Below are 20,833 nucleotides of genomic sequence, written 5' to 3' on the forward strand. Positions count from 1 at the left end.
GATTAGCCGGTCGTCCATAACGGTGGTTTAAACTGATGGAGAGCATGAGGGTACAGACAAGTCTCGCTAAAGGGCGTATTGACACAACCTGTAAGGAAGCAATGCCCAGCCATCAGCTATTGAGAATTTGCAAACATGATGTGGCTGAGAGCCGTATGTCGGAAGCACCTGCATACTAACAGGGGTCATCCGTAGAGGTAAGCTGGCCGACATTTAAAGGACAAGTCCACCCCAACAAAAACTTGATTTGAATAAAAAGAGAAAAATTCAACAAGCATTAACACTGAAAATTTCATCAAAATCGGATGTAAAATAAGAAAGTTATGGCATTTTGAAGCTTTTCTTCATTTCACATAACAGTTATATGCACATCTCAGTCGGTATGCAAATGAGGAACTGATGACATCACTCACTCACTATTTCTTTTGTATTTTATTATATGAAATACTTTTATTTTCTCGTCAGTGTCATGTGAAATGAAGTTTCATTCCTCCCAGAACATGTGGAATTCCATTATTTTAACATTTTGTGCTTCAGGCAAGGAGGTCCTAATCGTCAAATTCTAAAAAATTGAAATATTGTATAATTCAAACAAAAAACAACAATAAAAACAACAAAAGAAATAGTGAGTGAGTGACATCATCAACTCTCTAATTTGGATGTAACTGGCTCGTTCATACAACTATTTTGTTAAAAATAAAGCGAAACTTTGAAATGTCATATCTGGCCCGCGTGTGAAGCAATGTTACAGTTGCAACTCCTCGCCTCTTGGGCATGTGGATGCAGCTCCAAGGTTCCATCCTGATCAGATTATCGTAAGTTTGATGGGGTATAGCTCTCGTGCCTCTAGAGACTAGGGGCTGGTAGCCCTTTGCTGATGATCCCTGATGGAGACTGACAAAGCATCAAGCCTAGTCTGTGCCTGGAAAAGAGTCCCAAGCCCTTAATCTGGGCTTGTTGGACTCAATAGCTGGTGGGTCAAGCAGCCCTGGAGGAGTTGAGGTTTTCTGTACTAGTACCACACTCCCCAAAATAGGTTCAGGTCCCGTCGAGGGAGCCTTGGCTATCACCTTTCGAGCATGTGGCCACAGCGCCATGGTTCCACCCTAAATGCTCGGGCACGACGCGAATTCATGGTTCCACCCTTTATTGAGCCCTACACAGATGGTCTCACTCTGTTGCCCTCCCACTCACCGCCGCTGATCGCAGGGACAAATATAGACGTGGGGCCATCAACAGATGAGTCAAAGCCTGGTAAGTTCTTAACCTGAAAGAACAAAGAGAGTGGCGGAAAAAAAGGAAGGGTGTGGTGGGGGTGGACAACAAAGGTAGACAAACCAAGGTTCCTTTCAGATATCATTAATAATATTACTTGAGGTAATTAATTAAAGCAGGACAAACTTCCTAAGACTTGAGTCCGAAGAAAAAAATAAGATCAACTGAGAGAAAAAATCCAAGTTTTTTTTTTTAAATTAATCACATGAAACAAGATGTTAATTAAAATAAGGCTCAAAAGGAGTCAACCAGTCAAGGAAGCCCACCTGAAGAAAAAAACGAGAATATGATCGCTAATTATTAAAGAATAGACAGCTTCAAAGGACAAAGGTCCAGGGACAAGCCAAGAAGCCAACTGAAGAACAAGATTCATTCAGAAGAGAATCCGTCTGTGGAAGAAAAATTTCTAAGATGGATAAACATTAATAAATCACATGGATTAATTAAGTAATAAATAAATAATTAAATTAATTGTAAACAAGGGCAATTAAAATATGATATTAACACCCAAGCAAGAAACCAGACATTCACTCTTCAGTAGAGAGACTGAGAGTTTTAAACAACAATAATAACAATTGGAGCGCCTCTGGCAATCTCACCTCCATCACCTGATTTAATACAGCAGCAATGCTGACTTTGAAAACTACTATTACATAATTATTCACAAAAACACAAATCATATGATGATACAATACTATGTTCAATGATAATTAATTTGACCTTGATCATGTAGCTTTAGACTTGTTAGTGATACTTGATCACCCGTATTTCCACATTTTATAAACTATAGCTTTAAACTTTGAAAGTTTTGGCAGTAATTACCTCCAAAATGGTTAAAGTTCATTGACTCTAAATGACCTTTGATTTTGGTCATGCGACCTGAAACTCGCATGAGATGTTCAGTGATATTTGATGATTTTCATTCCAATTTTATGAATCAGATCCATAAACATTCTAAGTTATGATGGTAATAGTTATTAAATATATTTTGTAAAGCGCATAGAGAGTCTTTTGACTATTATGTGCTATATAAATTTCACATATTATTATTTTACATATTATCATGTCCAAGGATAGTGGTTACATTTGCTTCCCCATGTAAGTCACAATTTTAGCGCATCCCACAGTCTACTATAACTCCCACCAAATTGGTGCATGAGAAATAAAATACAAGTAGTATATCAGCATACATGAAACATTCCACTATTCAAGTTGGCATAGCATTGCATACTTACTTTACCATCATTGGTATAGAGGTAGATATTCCTGGTCATATTCTCCTTGATATAACTCAACTGTAGGCCATTAGGATTACCAATTTTCTCTGGAGTAAAAACAGCATTCAACTCGGACAATAATATTGTTGCCTTGGGTTCCCTTGCCTAAAGCATAAGAAAAATAAAGTATAGGATAATCAATCATTCAAATCTATAGCAAACTTTTTAAAATCAATTCTGTAATTTCAATCCATACGTCTATTTCTATTCTTTTGAACTTTAAACTGTCAACATTATACAAGCCTGTGTGAAAACAGTCATGTACATGTACCTACTACAACTGGACATTTAATGAGATCATATTATGACAACCACCTAGTCCGGCAGCCCAGGAGGTTTATTCAACCGAAAGCCGGACAAGCAAATGACCCTATAGCTGGATAGCATGGACCCTGAAGTTTACAAAAATGCATTGCTGCCGGGTTCTATGCGTGGTCTTCCCTTCGAAATGACGTAATATATGACGTCACTACATAATGGCCGTTTTACCATTTTTCAGACATTGTACACATAGCACGAAGCCGAGGGAGAATATCTCAGTCAAATCAAGTTTGTTTTGTATGAAACTTTCAAAATATATTGTTCAAGTAGTGCACAAGAGATATGCAAAATTTCACAAACAGAAATTATTGTTTACATATGCAAATTATGTAATGATATTTGCATATCATTAGTTTTGGAGATTTCTCGCATAAAAAATTGTCGAAAATCGATTCAGATATTTATTTTTTTTTTTAGTGTAGTTTATTTGATATATTTCCTCTCAAGCATAATATTCTCTTCATCTATATCTCTACTTTAAGAAAATATATGTCAGTAGTTGGAAACAGGCCTGAGAGTGGCCCTTTTCAAAAATATCTTCTTTTTTTTGTGAAAGTAGGGAGCAAAGTGACCAGAGTCTCGCACCTAACGGCCGAGGGTCCAGGGGCAACGCCCCGGAGGGGGTCGAGGGGGTTAACCACACTCCAAATTTGTTTATAGTAGGCGCAGCTCCGGAAATTTTTGAATTAGTACATGGATAGCATGCTAATATAGGCTTAAGAAATCAGATTTAAATGTTTGTGTTTTGACACCCTCACTCCACATCCCCTTTACAACCACCCCAGATGGGCTTATTTATTTTTCATCTTTAATGAACCATGAATCCCCCCCAAAAAAAAAAAAATCTAAATAAATGAATAAAAAATAAATAAATAAAAAGAGAGAGATGGAAAAAGAGAGAATTCAGATCAAATAATAATAAATTTAGAAAAAAATATAATTTTTAAGGTTTTTTTCATGGTTAGAATCACGGGTGTGGGTGAGTGCTTGTGTGTGATTGTGAGGATGTTAAAGAAATGAAATCAATAAATAACTCAGTCTATTCAAATTCCAGCACATAGCCACAGGCTATGTACATGTATTGTAGGTTCATGTACCTTAAGTGTTTCAAAAGTTATTTGAAAACGCAGATCTCCACAGAAAATGCCTTTCATTCTGGGAGAGTCTAAATTCGGTGAAAACGTATTCATTAAAGGAGAATGAAACCATTGGAACAAGATAGCTTGTGTGAAAACAGAAAAATCAAAGAAACTGATCAACGAAAGTTTGAGAAAAATCAGACAAATAATGAGAAAGTTATGAGCATTTGAATATTGCGATCACTAATGCTATGGAGATAGCAAATTGGCAATGCGACAAAGATGTGTGATGTCACTTGTGAACAACTCTCCCCATTACTCTAGTATATATTTCACTAGAATTGCCTCTTTTATCACATCTATCCATAAATCATGTGTTCTGTCTACATGAGGGCATGTAATGCATATTTTTTAAGAATACATCATGGATAAAGAGTTTGTATCATCATAAGACAAAGCAAAAAGAGACATTTTGAGGGTATTTTATAGTCCACCAAAGGGAAAGTTGTTCATCAGTGACATCACACATCCTTGTCGCATTGCCAATGTGAGGATCTCCATAGCATTAGTGATTGCAATATTCAAATGCTCATAACTTTCTCATTATTTGTCCGATTTTTCTCAAACTTTCTTTATTCTTATTCTTTGATTTTTCTGTTTCTACACAAGCCTATTTGTTCCAAAGGTTTCATTCCCCTTTAATAACTTAAATATTCATCACAATGAATAAATCATAAAGTTATTTGACAGTTTTCAAAAATTAACATGAAATCTAAACTCTATCTGAAACAGAAAATCACCATCACTTAGGCCATTAGGCCTACCGACAGAATTCTCACCCAGAGCTCTGGAAGAGAACATGAGCTCAAACTGACTGGCTAACAGCATGCAAGCGCCATACTCAAGTGCACGGCGTCCTCCTATTTTTTTTTTAGTGGAGCCTTGTTTGATGATTTATCGTCTGATATTTACCCCTCTCCAAGAAAGAAATTAAAAACTATAATCAACAACTATGAGCTAAGTGATTTCAGATTATTAAGGCTCCGTTTTGACAAGCAAAGTCGGCGACTGTGAGGATAAAAGACTCCCATATCCTATGTGCTGTGAACAGGGATTTATCTCCTGTGCAATTCGAATTACTATATCATAGAATTGTGATATCCCGAAGGGAAATGTGTGCATTAGAAATTGCACATGGGGAAGTATGGAAAAACTGTTACCGCTACCGGAAGTACGCGCACACATGTATGTATTACAGAAAAAAAAAGAAGACGGACGTAGCTCACTTTTTTTTTATCATACAGAAAGAAGACACACTTGGCAATTTGAAACTGTGCTTATCGTCAATTCAAATTTACTTGATTTTGGCTTTTCATATATTTAAATTACATATGGCTTCACTGCTCACTCACGGCAGGTGCAATTACCTGGAAAATATTTGCGCCCGGTCGTCAAAATTGTGATGATTTTGGGGCTTTCTGGGCGCAATTGATGGCTTTATGAGCGCGAATTTGCGCTCAGCGCCCACTTATTTCAAGGCTTGCATCAATACCGACCGTGTGCGATAAACTTCAAATAGCCGTCAAAGAATCAAATTTTCGAATGCATGACGGTAATTTTTATAAAAAGTAACGACAGCAAGTTACCAGAACTTATAACTATATATGAATTTGGGCGCAATGTGCCCTTCATTTTCTAGCGATTTTTGTGAATAAGGCATTGAAAATAGACACCCTAACCCCCCTTTATTTTATACCGGATTTACATCGATCTCAGAGACCACCTATGTTGATGGAAAAATATCAGGAACCCGATAAATATCGGGAGAATATCAGGCCTGGTTGGAAATGACATTATAGACTGTGATTTCAGCCCCCTTTTCAATATGGTGCGCACATAGAAATCGTGCGTTTTTGGCCTATTTTCACCATATAGCTGAGGTGTGCGAACGACATGCCTACTTTATTAGTGCTTCTTGCATTTGGATGATATTAAATCTTCCAAACAACATATTTTCCTCTTCATTATGTCTCTGCTGATAAATCAATAGTTTTCAACAACGAACCTATACCATGTATGACTGCATCGTTGTAGTCGAGTCGGATAAGGGGGTTCCTATGTACCATCAAAATATTTTTCACTCAACGTTTTGGTATTTGCCTAAAGTGTCTAGTTAATGAATCGTGATGTTCCCTTCCCAAAATCGTGTCCAACGGGGTTCAAAATTGATATCTTTGGCGGCCCTCATGGACTTTTTTTTAAAATGAAAATCAATTATTTTCATATTTTATTGCACAGAGTCTGACAATGGGACAATCTTAAATCAATACGCATTTCACTATGATTTGGATAGTAGAAATCGGTTGAAATTGTTTTCTGAACAGTTCTTTTAATATATTTTGAAAAAAAAAAGAATTCATCAAAAATTTTGAACCAAAATGTTCATGTGCATTGACATCTATCTGTATATCTTGCATCCGATCGCCTTTGTTGATGTGCCTAAAATGCAGAAATGCATGTAACGTGCTTAGCGATCGATAGAAAGGTATTTATTACTTGTATCAAGTGTATGAGGGTAAAAGGTGTTTTCAACACAAAGCAATTTTTATAATTAAATCTCTTGAAAAAGATTGAAGTTCGAGGCATTGCTCTGCATTTTCATTCTGCATGCAATTACTCTCGCGCACCTTAAAGCATAGTCCCTCAAGAACCAGTAAAATGTTACATACCACACCATTATCCATAGCTTGACTATTATAATATCGTGCTTTTCGGACCCCCAATGTGGTAAAATTTTGTTTTGAGTATGTAATTTTTTCCTTTAAATCACTTAGAGACAAAAGAGTAGGCTTTTCTCTATCAGCTACATAAATTGGGGCATAGCAAAGCCTACCCCTCAGGGGGCTGCCAAAGTCACCCAATCTTTTTGTCGTATCTTGCCAATTTCTCGGAAAATTCGTAATTTTGGAGAACCATTGAGGCAAACAGTGTTTCTGCCTTGCAGTAAAGCCCTTGATTTTGTTTTGTAACCACATATCAGTTACATATAAAGATGTGGTAGCACACTGAAGCCTTCCCCCTTCATGGGCTGCCGAACTCTTCCAAATTTTATGTATATTTTTATTCTTTATTGTAAACAAATGCAGTGTTTCAGCCCCCATTCAGACAAAAGGGCATTTCTGCTATAAAGTAAAGCTAGCTTTGATTTTGGAAACCACTTGGAAATAAAAGGCATTTTTTTTCTATCAGCTACATGTAAAAAAAGTGCTGGCACATCAACTGCTACCTTCTTCAGAGGCTCCAAGATTGGCAGATTTTCCCCATATTGGAAAAAATATGGAAAAGGGGTGGGTGACTTTCGGAACCCCCAGAGGGGGTAGACTTTGCTGTGCAACCACTTGTTAGCAGCAGATTGAAGAAAGTCTACTCCTTTAATTCCACATAGTTTCAAAAGAATGAAACTGGCGTCAAAAAAAAAAATTGGAAGGAGACACATGCTGTTAATCTGCTCCACACTACACTGGATTTTTCAACTGTTTGTTCTCAACTTCATCAGTTCTGCAAGATAGCAATAGAGATAATTTTATTTATAGAACACCAGCATCTGTGTGGATTTTTGTCACTTTAAGCAAATCTTCATTAAAGTTGATGGACTCCATCACAAAATTTGCAGCATTTTACTCTACAGCCTCACCTGAAGATTTTTTTGTGAGTGCATTATATTTGGATCATCGTGCCTAGTGGTGCCAACAAAAAGTCAAAAAAGAAGGCAGGGAATTTCCTTCAACAAACAACGGAAGCCTTTCAAGGGCAACCTTCCCCAAGATGGCCCTTTGTTGATGACAAATTGCTCCACCGCAAAGTGAATGAAACTATTGGAATGACAGGAGCAGAAGCAGAGGATGAGAAAAGAGGGCTCTTTGTCTCATTTGACATTGATAGCCATTTGCAGGACATTCTAGAAAGTAAAAAGGGGGAATTTGGGGAGGTGCTAAAAAAGGCAGTTAAGTCGGCCATTGAGGCAGCTATACCTGCTATCATTACAGCAGTGAAGGATGTGTGCCTCTCTGCTGTAAAGGAGGTGGTGAACCCACACCTCCTCCGTCTGCAATACAGGGATGATGACCTGGAGCAGCAACTAAGAAGGTACAATCTTCGTTTCTGCGGTATTAAGGAAAGTGAAGAGGGAGAGGAGGGTGAAGAAGAAGAGAGTGAGGAGATACTCTACAACAAAGTTTTAGCAGTGGCAGAGAAAGCTGGAGTACACATGAAAGCAGAGGACCTGTCTTCATGTCACCGCATTGGCAAGAAGTCTAGAGGAAAGGAGCGACAGATTCTGGCGCGCTTTAGTCTGAGGAGGAAGAGGGATGCATTGTACAGTGGTCGGTTCAAGTTGAAAGGCATTGAGAACATGAAGGGCGTCTACATCAATGAAGACGTCACCCCAATGAGGCTTGCTGTCCTCCATGCGGCAAAGTCAAGTCCCCATGTGAAGAGAGTTTCAACTAGCAACGGTAACATTGTATGCAAGCTCACTAATGATGAATACAAAACTATTAAATCCCCTGATGACCTCTTTGATGTTGGTCTTGACAGCATCAACTACAAGAACTTCAAACTCCATTTCATGGAACTATAATCCTGGTAGGCTTGTGTTTATTACAAATAGGTCTTTATCACTAATATAAATGGAAAACAAAGTCTATTCTTATGAGTTATTACCAAATGATTTTGACACCGCTTTGAATTTTGATCTGTCTACATCTCTTAAACTGTCCCATATCAACATACGATCATTGGGAAAAAATATTGAAAATCTCAAGTTGTTATATGAAGATTGCATTAATACTAGATTTGATATAATTGGTTTGTCAGAAGTTTGGAGTGTCCCTGATACTTCACTTCTAAATTTGGAAGGTTACACCCTTGAAGTAGATTGTCGACAAAGTGAGTTTAGAGGAGGAGGAGCTGGAGCTTATATCAAGTCCAATCTGAAGTATACTCGTTTGAATTATGATATTGTCCATTCCGAATCTCTTTGGTTTCAAGTTAGTTTTACTAATGAACTTAAAATACTTATTGGTGTGATATACAGAAAACCTGGTACAAATGTAAAAGAATTCAAAGATAGCCTGCTTTCTATTTTAGAGCAGAATAAGATTGATAAACGTAAATGTGTAATGTTAGGAGATTTCAACCTGAATATATTAAGTTTAGAGGAAACAGTGGAGGACTTCGTTTCATCTCTACAGTGTGTGGGATTAGACCAATTAATATATTCACCAACAAGGGTAACCAAAGATTCTTCTACCATATTAGATCATATTTATTCAAATTTTGGTATGATTGAAACACACTCAGGTATCATACAATGTGACATTTCGGATCATTTCGCAGTTTTTGTAGTTTTCAGGAATATTAAAAACAAAATATGTGAAAATCAGAGGAAAATTACTTTTAGATGCTACAAAAATTATAATGCCGATCGGTTTATAAATGATCTTTCCCTTTGTGACTGGGAAGAGGTATTTAATAGCAGTGACGTAAATGTTGCATATTCTACTTTTAAGAGATCTTTTTCTTGTATTTGCAATAAGCATGCTCCGTTTGTGACTAAACAGATTGGAAAAAAGAAAGATATAAAAAAGAAACCATGGTTGACAAAAGGAATTTTGAAATCTATACGTACCAAGCAAAAATTATATGCAAAACTTCTTAAGTCAAATTACCGTGATGACATTTTGAAGGAGTTCAAGAAATATAGAAATAAGCTAACTACAATATTAAAGAATGCAAAAAGGATTTACTACAGTAAGTTGTTATATGACAACCGATGTGATACAGGCAAAACATGGGATATAATTAATGAATTATTGGTTGGTAAGAAAAAAGCACCAAGAAGTACTGAGGTGGAAAAACTTATCAAAAAGGTAAACGAAAATGATACTATTCTTACATCTGCATATGATATTGCTGATGAATTCAATAACTTCTTTGTAAATATTGGACCTAACTTGGCAGATTCATTGCCCATTGAAAATATGTCACATTCACATTACCTTGGTGCACAAGCTAGCAATTGTTTATTTTGGAAACCTGTGGCAGAGGCTGAAGTATTCAATCATCTTATATCTCTAGATATAAAGAAAGCATGTGGTCATGATTATTTACCTGCAAGGTTGTTAAGAGAGGGAGCAGTTTATATATCAGGTGTCCTTACTTATATCTTCAATCTGTCTTTTGAGTGTGGGAGAGTACCAGATGACATGAAAATAGCTAAGATTACACCTATCTATAAAAAAGGACCAAAAGATGATCCAGGAAACTACCGACCAATCTCTGTTTTGCCAGTTCTGGGTAAGGTTCTAGAGAAAGTAACCAATAAACGATTAATAGAATTTTTAGAATCCAATGATGCATTATTCAATCATCAGTATGGTTTTCGTAAAAGATACAGTACAAAATTGTCGCTTATCAATTTGACAAACACTATTCTTAAATCCTTAGATCAGGGAAGTACTACCCTTGGAATATTCATTGATTTTAAAAAAGCTTTTGACACAATCGATCACAATATTTTGATACAGAAGCTCTTTCACTATGGTGTGAGAGGGATTCCTTTAAACTGGTTTAAAGACTATCTTGCTTGCAGATATCAGTTTGTTCAACATGGGGAAATATATTCAAAGAAAATGAAAATAAGATGCGGTGTCCCTCAAGGCTCAGTATTAGGGCCTACATTATTTTTATTATACATAAATGATCTTCCATCCGTTTCAAAGTTTTTTAATTTTAGACTATTTGCTGACGACTCTAATCTATTTCACACCTTTCCAATTGGAAAGGATGATATCGATACCGATGAAATAAATAATAATATAAATAAAGTGCAAAAGTGGTGTGTTGCAAATAAGCTTACTATCAACTCTCTGAAAACAAAATTTATGTTAATTAAGAGTAGAAGAAGGAATGTTAAGTTGCGTGGTAATATTACACTAGATGGAGAGGAGTTGGAAGAAGTTGATGAAGCAACTTTTGTAGGTATAACAATTGATAAGCATCTGTCATGGAAAGGTCATATACGTTCGATTAACTCAAATATACGTAAGAAAATAGGAATTTTGTTTCGGTTACGACATTTTGTACCCAAGTTTACTTTGATATTGTTATACAAAGCTTTTATAGAGCCACATCTCACTTATGGCATTGAGGTGTGGGGGAGTACATACAAGAACAGCCTGAATTGTATATATCTTTCCCAAAAAATGGCAGTGCGAGCAATTACCTTTAGTCACTGGCAAGCTCATTCCCGCCCTTTATTTAATGATTTAAAAATTCTTAATGTTTATGATTTGCATAATCTATCAGTATGTACCTTCATGTATGATTTGCGTAATAATAACCTACCTCACTCCTTAGCAGATTATTGTAACCTAATTGAGCACAATTATCCTACTAGACAGAAGAAAGGCCAACAAGTAAATCTTCCAAAACTAAAAACAACTCAAGGCCAATTTTCACTTTCTTTTCTAGGTAGTAATTTCTGGAATAAAGTACCAGTCGAAATCAAATTGAAGAAATCAAGAAAAAGTTTTCGGAATTCTCTAAAAAGTTATTTGTCTTCATAAATTCATACCATCAACGTGTAAGTCTACTGTAGATAATTAATACAATTTGATTTTTGATTTGATTTTATTTATTTCTGCATTCAAGATAATATATGCAACATAACAATAAGGTGATACAATTCAGTTTCACAAAGTAATAAAGCAATAGTCATAATAAAGCAATGAAAAATAAATATAGACTAGAAGCAATATTCAATCGAGAAAAAATTTAAGATACTTCAAAAATGTTTATGATAACCCTTTACATGGAATATAATGTGATTTAATTTTTTGTTTTGTTTTTCCTTCTTAAAAGTGTATTTTGTAATATATGTGGGGCCAGGCTCGATTAGCACTTGTGCTATTTTCTGGTCCCATTTACCATTGTATTTTTATACTGTGTAACTGTTATGCAATTTGTTTTATATTCTGTAAACATGTGAATATTGTTGGTAAATAAATAAATCAAATTAATGAAACTGGCTTCACTATATAGCAGAAACACTTTTTGCCTCAATGGGGGCTCAAAAATAGCACATTTTCCCATAAACAGGTAAAGTATGGAAAAGGGGTAGGTGATTTTGGCGACCCCCTAAGGGGGGTATGTTCCAATATGCCAACACCTCTTTATATGGAGCAGATAGAGGAAACTCTACTTTTTTGTCTCCATATAGTTTAAAAGCAATAAGAGTGGTTTTACTACATAGCAGAAACACCTTTTGCCTCAATGGGGGCTCGAAAATAACATATTTTCCCATAAATAGTTAAAATATGAAATAGGGTAGGTGATTTTGGCGACCCCTCAAGGGGGGTATGTTCAAATATGCCAACACCTCTTTATATGTAGCAGATAGAGAAAACTCTACTCTTTTGTCTCCATATAGTTTAAAAGCAATAAGAGTGGTTTTACTACATAGCAGAAACACCTTTTGCCTCAATGGGGGCTCGAAAATAGCACATTTTCCCATGAATGTGCAAATTACGTAAAAGGGGCGGGTAACTTCGGCAGTTCCCAAAGGGGGTAGGCTTTGCTGTACCAGCGCTTATTTGTATGTAGCAGATAGAGGAAACTCTACTCTTTCGCCTCCATATAGTTTACAAGCAATAAAAGTGGTTTTACTACATAGCAGAAACACCTTTTGCCTCAATGGGGGCTCGAAAATTGCATATTTTCCCATAAAAAAGTAAAATATGGAAAAAGGGTGGGTGATTTCGGCGACCCCCTAAGGGGGGTATGTTCCAATATGCCAACACCTCGTTATATGTAGCAGATAGAGAAAACTCTACTCTTTTGTCTCCATATAGTTTAAAAGCAATAAGAGTGGTTTTACTACATAGCAGAAACACCTTTTGCCTCAATGGGGGCTCGAAAATAGCACATTTTCCCATGAATTTGCAAATTACGTAAAAGGGGCGGGTAACTTCGGCAGTTCCCAGAGGGGGTAGGCTTTGCTATATCAGCACTTCTTTATATGTAGCAGATAGAGGAAACTCTACTTTTTCATCTCCATATCGTTTGAAAATAATAAAGGTGGGCTTACTACATAGCAGAAACACTTTTGCCTCAATGGGAGCTCGAAAATAGCATATTTTCCCATAAATAGGTAAAATATGGAAAAGGGGTAGGTGATTTCGGCTACCCCCTAAGGGGGTATGTTCCAATATGCCAACACTTCTTTATATGTAGCAGATAGAGAAAACTCTACTTTTTCGTCTACATATAGTTTAAAAGCAATAAAAGTGGTTTTACTACAAAGCAGAAACACTTTTGCCTCAATGGGGGCTCGAAAATAGCATATTTTCCCATAAATAGGTAAAATATGGAAAAGGGGTAGGTGATTTCGGCTACCCCCTAAGGGGGGTATGTTCCAATATGCCAACACTTCTTTATATGTAGCAGATAGAGAAATCTCTACTTTTTCGTCTCCATATAGTTTAAAAGCAATAAAAGTGGTTTTACTACATAGCAGAAACACCTTTTGCCTCAATGGGGGCTCGAAAATAGCATATTTTCCCATTAATGGGCAAAATACGTATAATCATCGGGTAACTTCAGCAGTCCTCAGAGGGGGAAGGCTTTGCTGTACCAGCACTCTTTTTTTTTGTATATATTATCAGATATCAAACATATTATCAAATATATTATCAGAAAACAAATTAAAAGACATTTAAAAATACATTTCATGCAGAAAGTCTAAAACTAATAGTAATACTGATATAGATACCACTGCATACTTTTGTTATGTTTGTTGTTCTGTATTTCCTTACTGCATTTGTTTTTTAATTGTGTTGTTTTGTGTTAATTCCAGGATCATTAACTTATAAGTTCCTTGTAACTTTTCAGTGATCCTTCCACTATTCTTAAATATATCCACTTTTGTTATAATGCATTTTATTGAAATATTTATACTTTTTGATTTGTATGTTTTTTATGAAGATTGTGGTAAATAAAGTTTCAATTTCAATTTCAAATTTGAAAAATTTCAATTTCAATTCAATCGATATCTACTATCCGAATCATAGTGAAATGCGTATTGATTCAGATTGTCCCATTGTCAGACTCTGTGCAATAAAATATCAAAATAATTGATTTTCATTTTTAAAAAGTCCAAGAGGGCCGCCAAAGATATCAATTTTGAACCCCTTTGGACACGATTTTCGGAAGGGAACATCAAGATTCATTAACTAGACACTTTAGGCAAATACCAAAACGTTGAGAGAAAATATTTTGATGGTACACAGGAACCCCCTTATCCGACTCGACTACAACGATGCAGTCATACATGGTATAGGTTCGTTTTTGAAAACTAGGCTGAAAACGTAGCCTATAGACTGCCCAGTGGGCAATCAATCTTTGCTGAAATAATTGATTTATCACCAGAGTCAAAATGAAGAGGAAAATATGTTGTTTGGAAGATTTAATATCATCCAAAATGCAAGAAGCACTAATAAAATAGGCATGTCGTTCGCACACCTCAGCTAGCCTATATGGTGAAAATAGGCCAAAAACGCACAATTTCTATGTGCGCACCATATTTAAAAGGGGGCTGAAATCACAGTCTATAATGTCATTTCCAACTACTGATATATAATCGCTAGAGGGTATTCATTTGTCTCACAATCTACTATGGTCAACAAGGAAATTTGTGATCACTCTCGCAAAAAGTGTTCACTGGCTTTCTAGGAAATTCGTGATCACTCTCGCAAAAAGTGTTCACTAGCTTACAAGTTCACGAGCTTTCGAGTGCCGCTGCAACTCTTTATCAAGTGACACGGATTGTCCGATATCGTACTCAATATCGTACTCTCGCGTTTGCGGTCTTGGAGGTTAGTATAAATTGAGTACGATATCGGACAATCCGTGTCACTTGATAAAGAGTTGCAGCGGCACTCGAAAGCTCGTGAACTTGTAAGCTAGTGAACACTTTTTGCGAGAGTGATCACAAATTTCCTAGAAAGCCAGTGAACACTTTTTGCGAGAGTGATCACGAATTTCCTTGTTGACCATAGTAGATTGCGAGACAAATGAATACCCTCTAGCGATTATTTCAATCCGCAATAATGAGCCTATTTAGTATTACTGATATATATTTTCTTAAAGTAGAGATATAGATGAAGAGAATGACATTATGCTTGAGAGGAAATATATCAAATAAACTACACTAAAAAAGAAAATAAATTTCTGAATCGATTTTCGACAATTTTTTATGCAAGAAATCTCCAAAACTAATAATATGCAAATTTCATTACGTAATTTGCATATTATTAGTTAACAATAATTTCTGTTCGTGAAATTTTGCATGTCTCTTGTGCACTACTTGAACAATACATTTTGAAAGTTTCATACAAAATAAAAATGATTTGACTGAGATATTCTCCCTTGACTTCATGCTATGTGTACAATGTCTGAAAAATGGTGAAATAGGGCCATTTTGTAGTGACATCATATATTATGTCATTTCGGAGGGAAGACCACGCATAGAACCCGGCAGCAATGCATTTTTGTAAACTTCAGGGTCCATGCCATCCAGCTATAGGGTCATTTGCTTGTCTGGCTTTCGGTTGAATAAACCTCCTGGGCTGCCGGACAAACCTTATTCCAGCTGTAAAAATTGCTGTCATACACTTAATTTTCTCTTTACGCTGTTTTTACGATAACCGCTCAGGGCGATTGTTTACACAAGCTCCTTTCGGCTTATGACGGTCATCGATGGATCACTGGACCTCTTTCAACCAGAGACGGTCATGTTTTAGCCCCGATTGCTAATAGGGAGTCTGTACAGTACCTAAAAAGCAATGTGCAATTCAAATCCGTTTTCAATGAATTACTTCACACATGTCAATATTGTGCAATTGTCTTCTGATCATCAGAAAAATTTTTATTCAATTTTGCCAATCCTCTGGAATTTTACACCCAAATGAAAATCAACTTCTGACCGAAGGTAAGTGCGACTTTCGACATCAATATTGTCCTAAAAAGATGCATTTTTAACGTCTTTCTACACATTTCTCCATCATATTTTTACTGCTTTTTTTGCTGTATGTATTCAGATCTGCATGGTGATGTCAATGCAATTTATGAGCGGTTGTTAGCGATATACATAAAAAATATGTTTATGCACGCCTGTTATCTTGTTTCTGCGATAATTTTCATAGCGCCAGCACCGCTGTGTGTACAGCTTTTGAAAGTGAACAAACAATATCGCAATGTATAGGAGCAGCGCAAAATTGATTTCTGCTGTCCATCAGTGACTGCTTGTGACACGATCGGCTTGATAGGCGTCAGCTGCCAGTCCTCTGTTTACAAAAGAATGAGCAGAAAGCAGATATCCTTGGATAGACTGGCAATACAATAACTTAAATCACTTAAAACATGAGGCATTTGCCAGCCTTTGCAAAGAATTTGCCCCTACAATGCCTAGTGTACTTGTTTTATATCCATCTTTAAACTAGAACCCACGGATGTAGGTCTAGCTGATCTACTAAATGATCTGGACCCAATTGATTTTAATCTGTTAGTAAAACTCAAACAATCAATGCATTTGATCAGTTTACCAGTCAAATATATTGCTGTACACACGCATGACCAAAAAAAAGCGTGTAATGGGGTGTTTTTGCAGTTTTGGACACGGTCCGAGCGTGGACTCGGTAACAAAGGGATTCAAAAACACTGATTTTCAAGAAAAAGGGTGGTTTTGAAAGACTAGTCATTGGTCAATCACAGGGTCAAACGTAATAAGGTATATTTTTTCCCCAAAGCTTGTTTTTTAAAGTCTAGCCAAACATGTTTAGGGTAGGTATTTTTCCCCAAGCTTATTCCCAGAGGTCATATTTTGCCGACAACTTTGTTTAGGGGATTGTTTTGCACACAGAGAAAAACTTGTTTAGGGGGTGTTTGGAAATAACTTGGTCATGCCGTGTGTACAGCAATATATTTGACTGGGATTGGCCCCCCCCTGGGAATTTTTAAACTAATTGAATATTTGCTGGATGTTGATTACTGATGTCAGACATTCAAATATCAGAAGTACATGGCTATATTATCTTTGATATTTGACAACAAAGCACAAGATAACAAATGAAAATTATGCTAAGATTTAATTAATTTCTTTCAAGAAATGACAATGAAGGCTGCATCTGTGACCAGGCATCACATGTGACGACTGGTAGGTCATGAAAATACATCAATTTTTGGTGATTTCTGATCTAGGAATCTTAATTGTTAAAACTATTTGATCTTTTACCTTGACGAACAATGGAATGGCAAAAAGGGTATTTGTCTCAGGCCTAATTCATGTGACAAAAATTTTTACAAAGTTTTCTCCGAGGCAGGCAGTGCACAGCTGCCGCCTGCCTAAATCTGCATGTGCATACATGTAGTTTTACATGCTGTATCACTCTATCAGTGGGCTATCAAGAAGAAGCATAAAGAATGGTATCACTGTATATCAATAATTATCACCATGGTAACACATTCAACAAATACATACATTTAACAATATCTTGCCTAAAGAACTTATTGGTTTTTAGATAAAATAGGCGAATGCTTATCAAATTACTTATCAAAGTGATGAAAACTTTCCATTTTCACCATTTTTTTTTCATCTAAACTTAAGTATTTAATAATGTGTCACATGATAACATCGTTCTACTTCCTGAAAGAATGGAGCTATTAACAAAAGGAGATCTGACTCTCTCCAACGCTTTGCCCCACCATGGCACCACTAATCCCCTCACAGCAGGGTGGTCTATCACAGCACTTTCACACTTACAGGCGCAGGTCGCTCGTAAATCAGCCCTAAATCAGTTAGGGAAAGTTGATCGAATGCAATTAACAAGTGGAATGCCTCTGGCCGTCTCACCTGCATCACGCGGTTCAATATAGCAGCAGTGCTGACTTTGAATACTACTCTAACTCGCACAAGATGTTCAGTGATACTTGATTACTCTAATGTCCAAGTTTAATGAACTAGACCAATAAACTTTCAAAGTTATGATGGTAATTCAACAGATACCCCCGATTCGGCCAAAGTTCATTGACCCAAAATGACCTTTGACCTTAATCATGAGACCTGAAACTTGCACAAAATGTTCAGTGATGCTTGATTACTATTATGTCCAAGTTTCATGAATCAGATCCATAAACTTTCCAAGTTATGATGGGAATTCAACAGATATCCCCAATTCGGCCAAAGTTCATTGACCCTAAATGACCTTTGACCTGTGACGTGAAACTCATGCAGGATGTTCAGTGATACTTGATTAACCTTATGTCCAAGTTTCATGAACTAGGTCCATATATTTCTAAATTATGATGACATTTCAAAAACTTAACCTCAGGTTAAGATTTCGATGTTGATTCCTCCAACATGGTCTAAGTTCATTGACCTTAAATGACCTTTGACCTTGGTCATGTGACATGAAACTCTAATAGGATGTTCAGTAATACTTGATTAACCTTATGGCCAAGTTTTATTAACTAGGTCCATGACGTTATTTCAAAAACTTAACCTCAGGTTAAGATTTGATGTTGATGCCGCCGCCGTCGCCGTTGGAAAAGCGGCGCCTATAGTCTCACTCTGCTTCGCAGGTGAGACAAAAATGCTGATATTTGGACCCAATGGGTAATATTAATATAGCAAAAATTTACAGATCATAAACAAGGAAATATCATAAAAGTTAGGTCTAATGTTGTAACCCACAAGTGAAAACCCCAATCATACCGTCCCGTATAATCCAATAATTTGCAAGCGGGACCCGCTGACCCGTCGGGTTTTAACCCGCAGGTCAATTTATCCTTGAAAAATGAAAAATATTATTTCTGCAATCCCCACACTATACAGGCTCAAATCAGGAAAATATATGCCAACTGCAAACCTAGCCTAGAGTGAATTTACTTACAATTTGCAAATTCGCCTTTTATTCCGGAGAGAAAATGTTTTTTTTGGTGACTTTGTAGTACCACGAAATGGGTCTGCTCTGATCTCCAAATTGAAAGCATTAACTCCTCAGATTGGAGCCGCAGCTCAGCACGCGCTAGCTAGACCAGGCTGCCCAGCAAAGATTGGCAATGTTGTCTTTCAGTCCCGGTCGGTCGACACGGCGACTCACAACAATCATAATTACAATATTCAATTCTATGGGACCTCGTCTATAAAGTAATCAAAATTGAAATAAATACCTGGATAATGATACAGCCAATTTTTTTTCTTATATATCTCCATATTATTTCCTTCTGTTTTTGTATTTCTTCCAATTCTTTGTAAACTAATACAAACGTGCACGAGGGCGCCCATTGACTGCACTAGCGCTCCTTTGAAAGAGCAACTCGATGTATTATGTCGAACTGTCTCAGTCCTGTTCACTGTTCACAAGACAAAAATACGCCAGCATTTTTTAAAAGAAAATATCTACATCTCTAAAAGAATCCGCCAAATAAGAAGAAGCACATGATCCTAACTCGATTTTCATTGTTAATGTTTTTATTATGCATCGTTACTTGTCCCTTTTTTCGTATGACGGTCTGCGGGTTTGAGAATGAACTCGGCCCGCAACCCGCGATCGGGGGCATACTGGCAGGTTAACCCGTACCGCAACGGGAGCGGGTTACAACATTAGTTAGGTCTAGATCTATCTCTTCAAATGCGTCAATTTTAACATTTTTTCGAAACGGTCCACAGCTGAGGCCTTTACTGTGTGAATGAGCGGAGCCTGCGAGCTCGGAGCTACGGCATCACACTCACCTACAACTTACACAAATAGGAGTACGTGGGGCACCGGAAGATACTCACCAATGCAACAATTGCCATAGAAATGCCCTGTAGATTCGTTGTTAAATGTTCAAGGCGAACACAACAGAACAAATAATCTTAGCATCGAAATCAAGTTCAAAATAAAGCAAGAAAAATAGGCATACATATATGATTAATATCCAACTTTCTCTGTACATACTGCGGCTGGGTCGAATCAGATTGTAACATATTTTGTATGTATGCAAAGGGACTCATCTCAGAAGTTCACCCATACATCAGACATGTACATTAGGAATCCACACTAAGAAATATGGATGTTGGAAGAACAGCAAGTCGTGTTTCGATTTAGAAAATTAATGAAATAAATAATGTATAAGTGGTTATATTCACATATTAGTTTTATGGATCAAACACTTCCACAGCATTTCAGAGAAGAAGAAATAGTGCAAAACATGTGCAAAAGCTCATCTCAGAAGTTCACTCCAAACATCGTGACTGCACTCCACTCCATTCAATAAAAAACATCACAACCACAATTTTAGCGAAGTACCAACCTAGAAGGCAGCAGATAGCCTGAAAATTTGTCCTTTTTTCCTGTCATGGATAATAATTGTAACACATGAAGTGTCTGGAATGATATTAGACTGCTATTTCTGGTCATTTGGACATTTTCATGGCTTCATAGTACAGACACAAGTACATCAATAATTTGTATGTACTGCTCAGATTTTGAAACGATGTCAATTTTAAAGGTAAATGCCAGCTTTGGTAACGATATCAAAATGACTTCGTACAGAATCCAATGAAATGACCACCAAAGTGTCTGTTTGTATAAATAAAGAATATGTGCCAAAGGATTCTGGAAGAAATTAGCAAATAAGCACAGGATTCGGGTCAAGCGTCGGGCATGACATTCAAAGCAATAATAATACACTGTCCCATGTGCGCTTATCTGTGTTGGTGATCTTCAGTGTGAATATTTTTCAACGTAGAATTCAAGATTTCACAAAGTTTATGTGACT

At 36.6% G+C, this 20,833-nt stretch overlaps 1 protein-coding gene across 3 annotated transcripts in view; it reads right to left on the minus strand.

The window, feature by feature from the left end:
- The window catches only part of LOC121422773 (arf-GAP with dual PH domain-containing protein 1-like), a 102,588-nt gene that overhangs the window by 16,600 nt on the left and 65,155 nt on the right, over positions 1-20,833 (minus strand). For all 3 annotated transcript variants that reach the window (XM_041617957.1, XM_041617956.1, XM_041617958.1), the window contains exon 5: positions 2,511-2,657. In XM_041617957.1, the coding sequence (XP_041473891.1) occupies positions 2,511-2,657 (147 nt within the window). The remainder of the gene's footprint in view (positions 1-2,510; positions 2,658-20,833) is intronic.

The sequence above is a fragment of the Lytechinus variegatus genome, chromosome 10 (assembly GCF_018143015.1).
Source record: "Lytechinus variegatus isolate NC3 chromosome 10, Lvar_3.0, whole genome shotgun sequence".
In the NCBI taxonomy this organism is placed as follows: Eukaryota; Metazoa; Echinodermata; class Echinoidea; order Temnopleuroida; family Toxopneustidae; genus Lytechinus; species Lytechinus variegatus.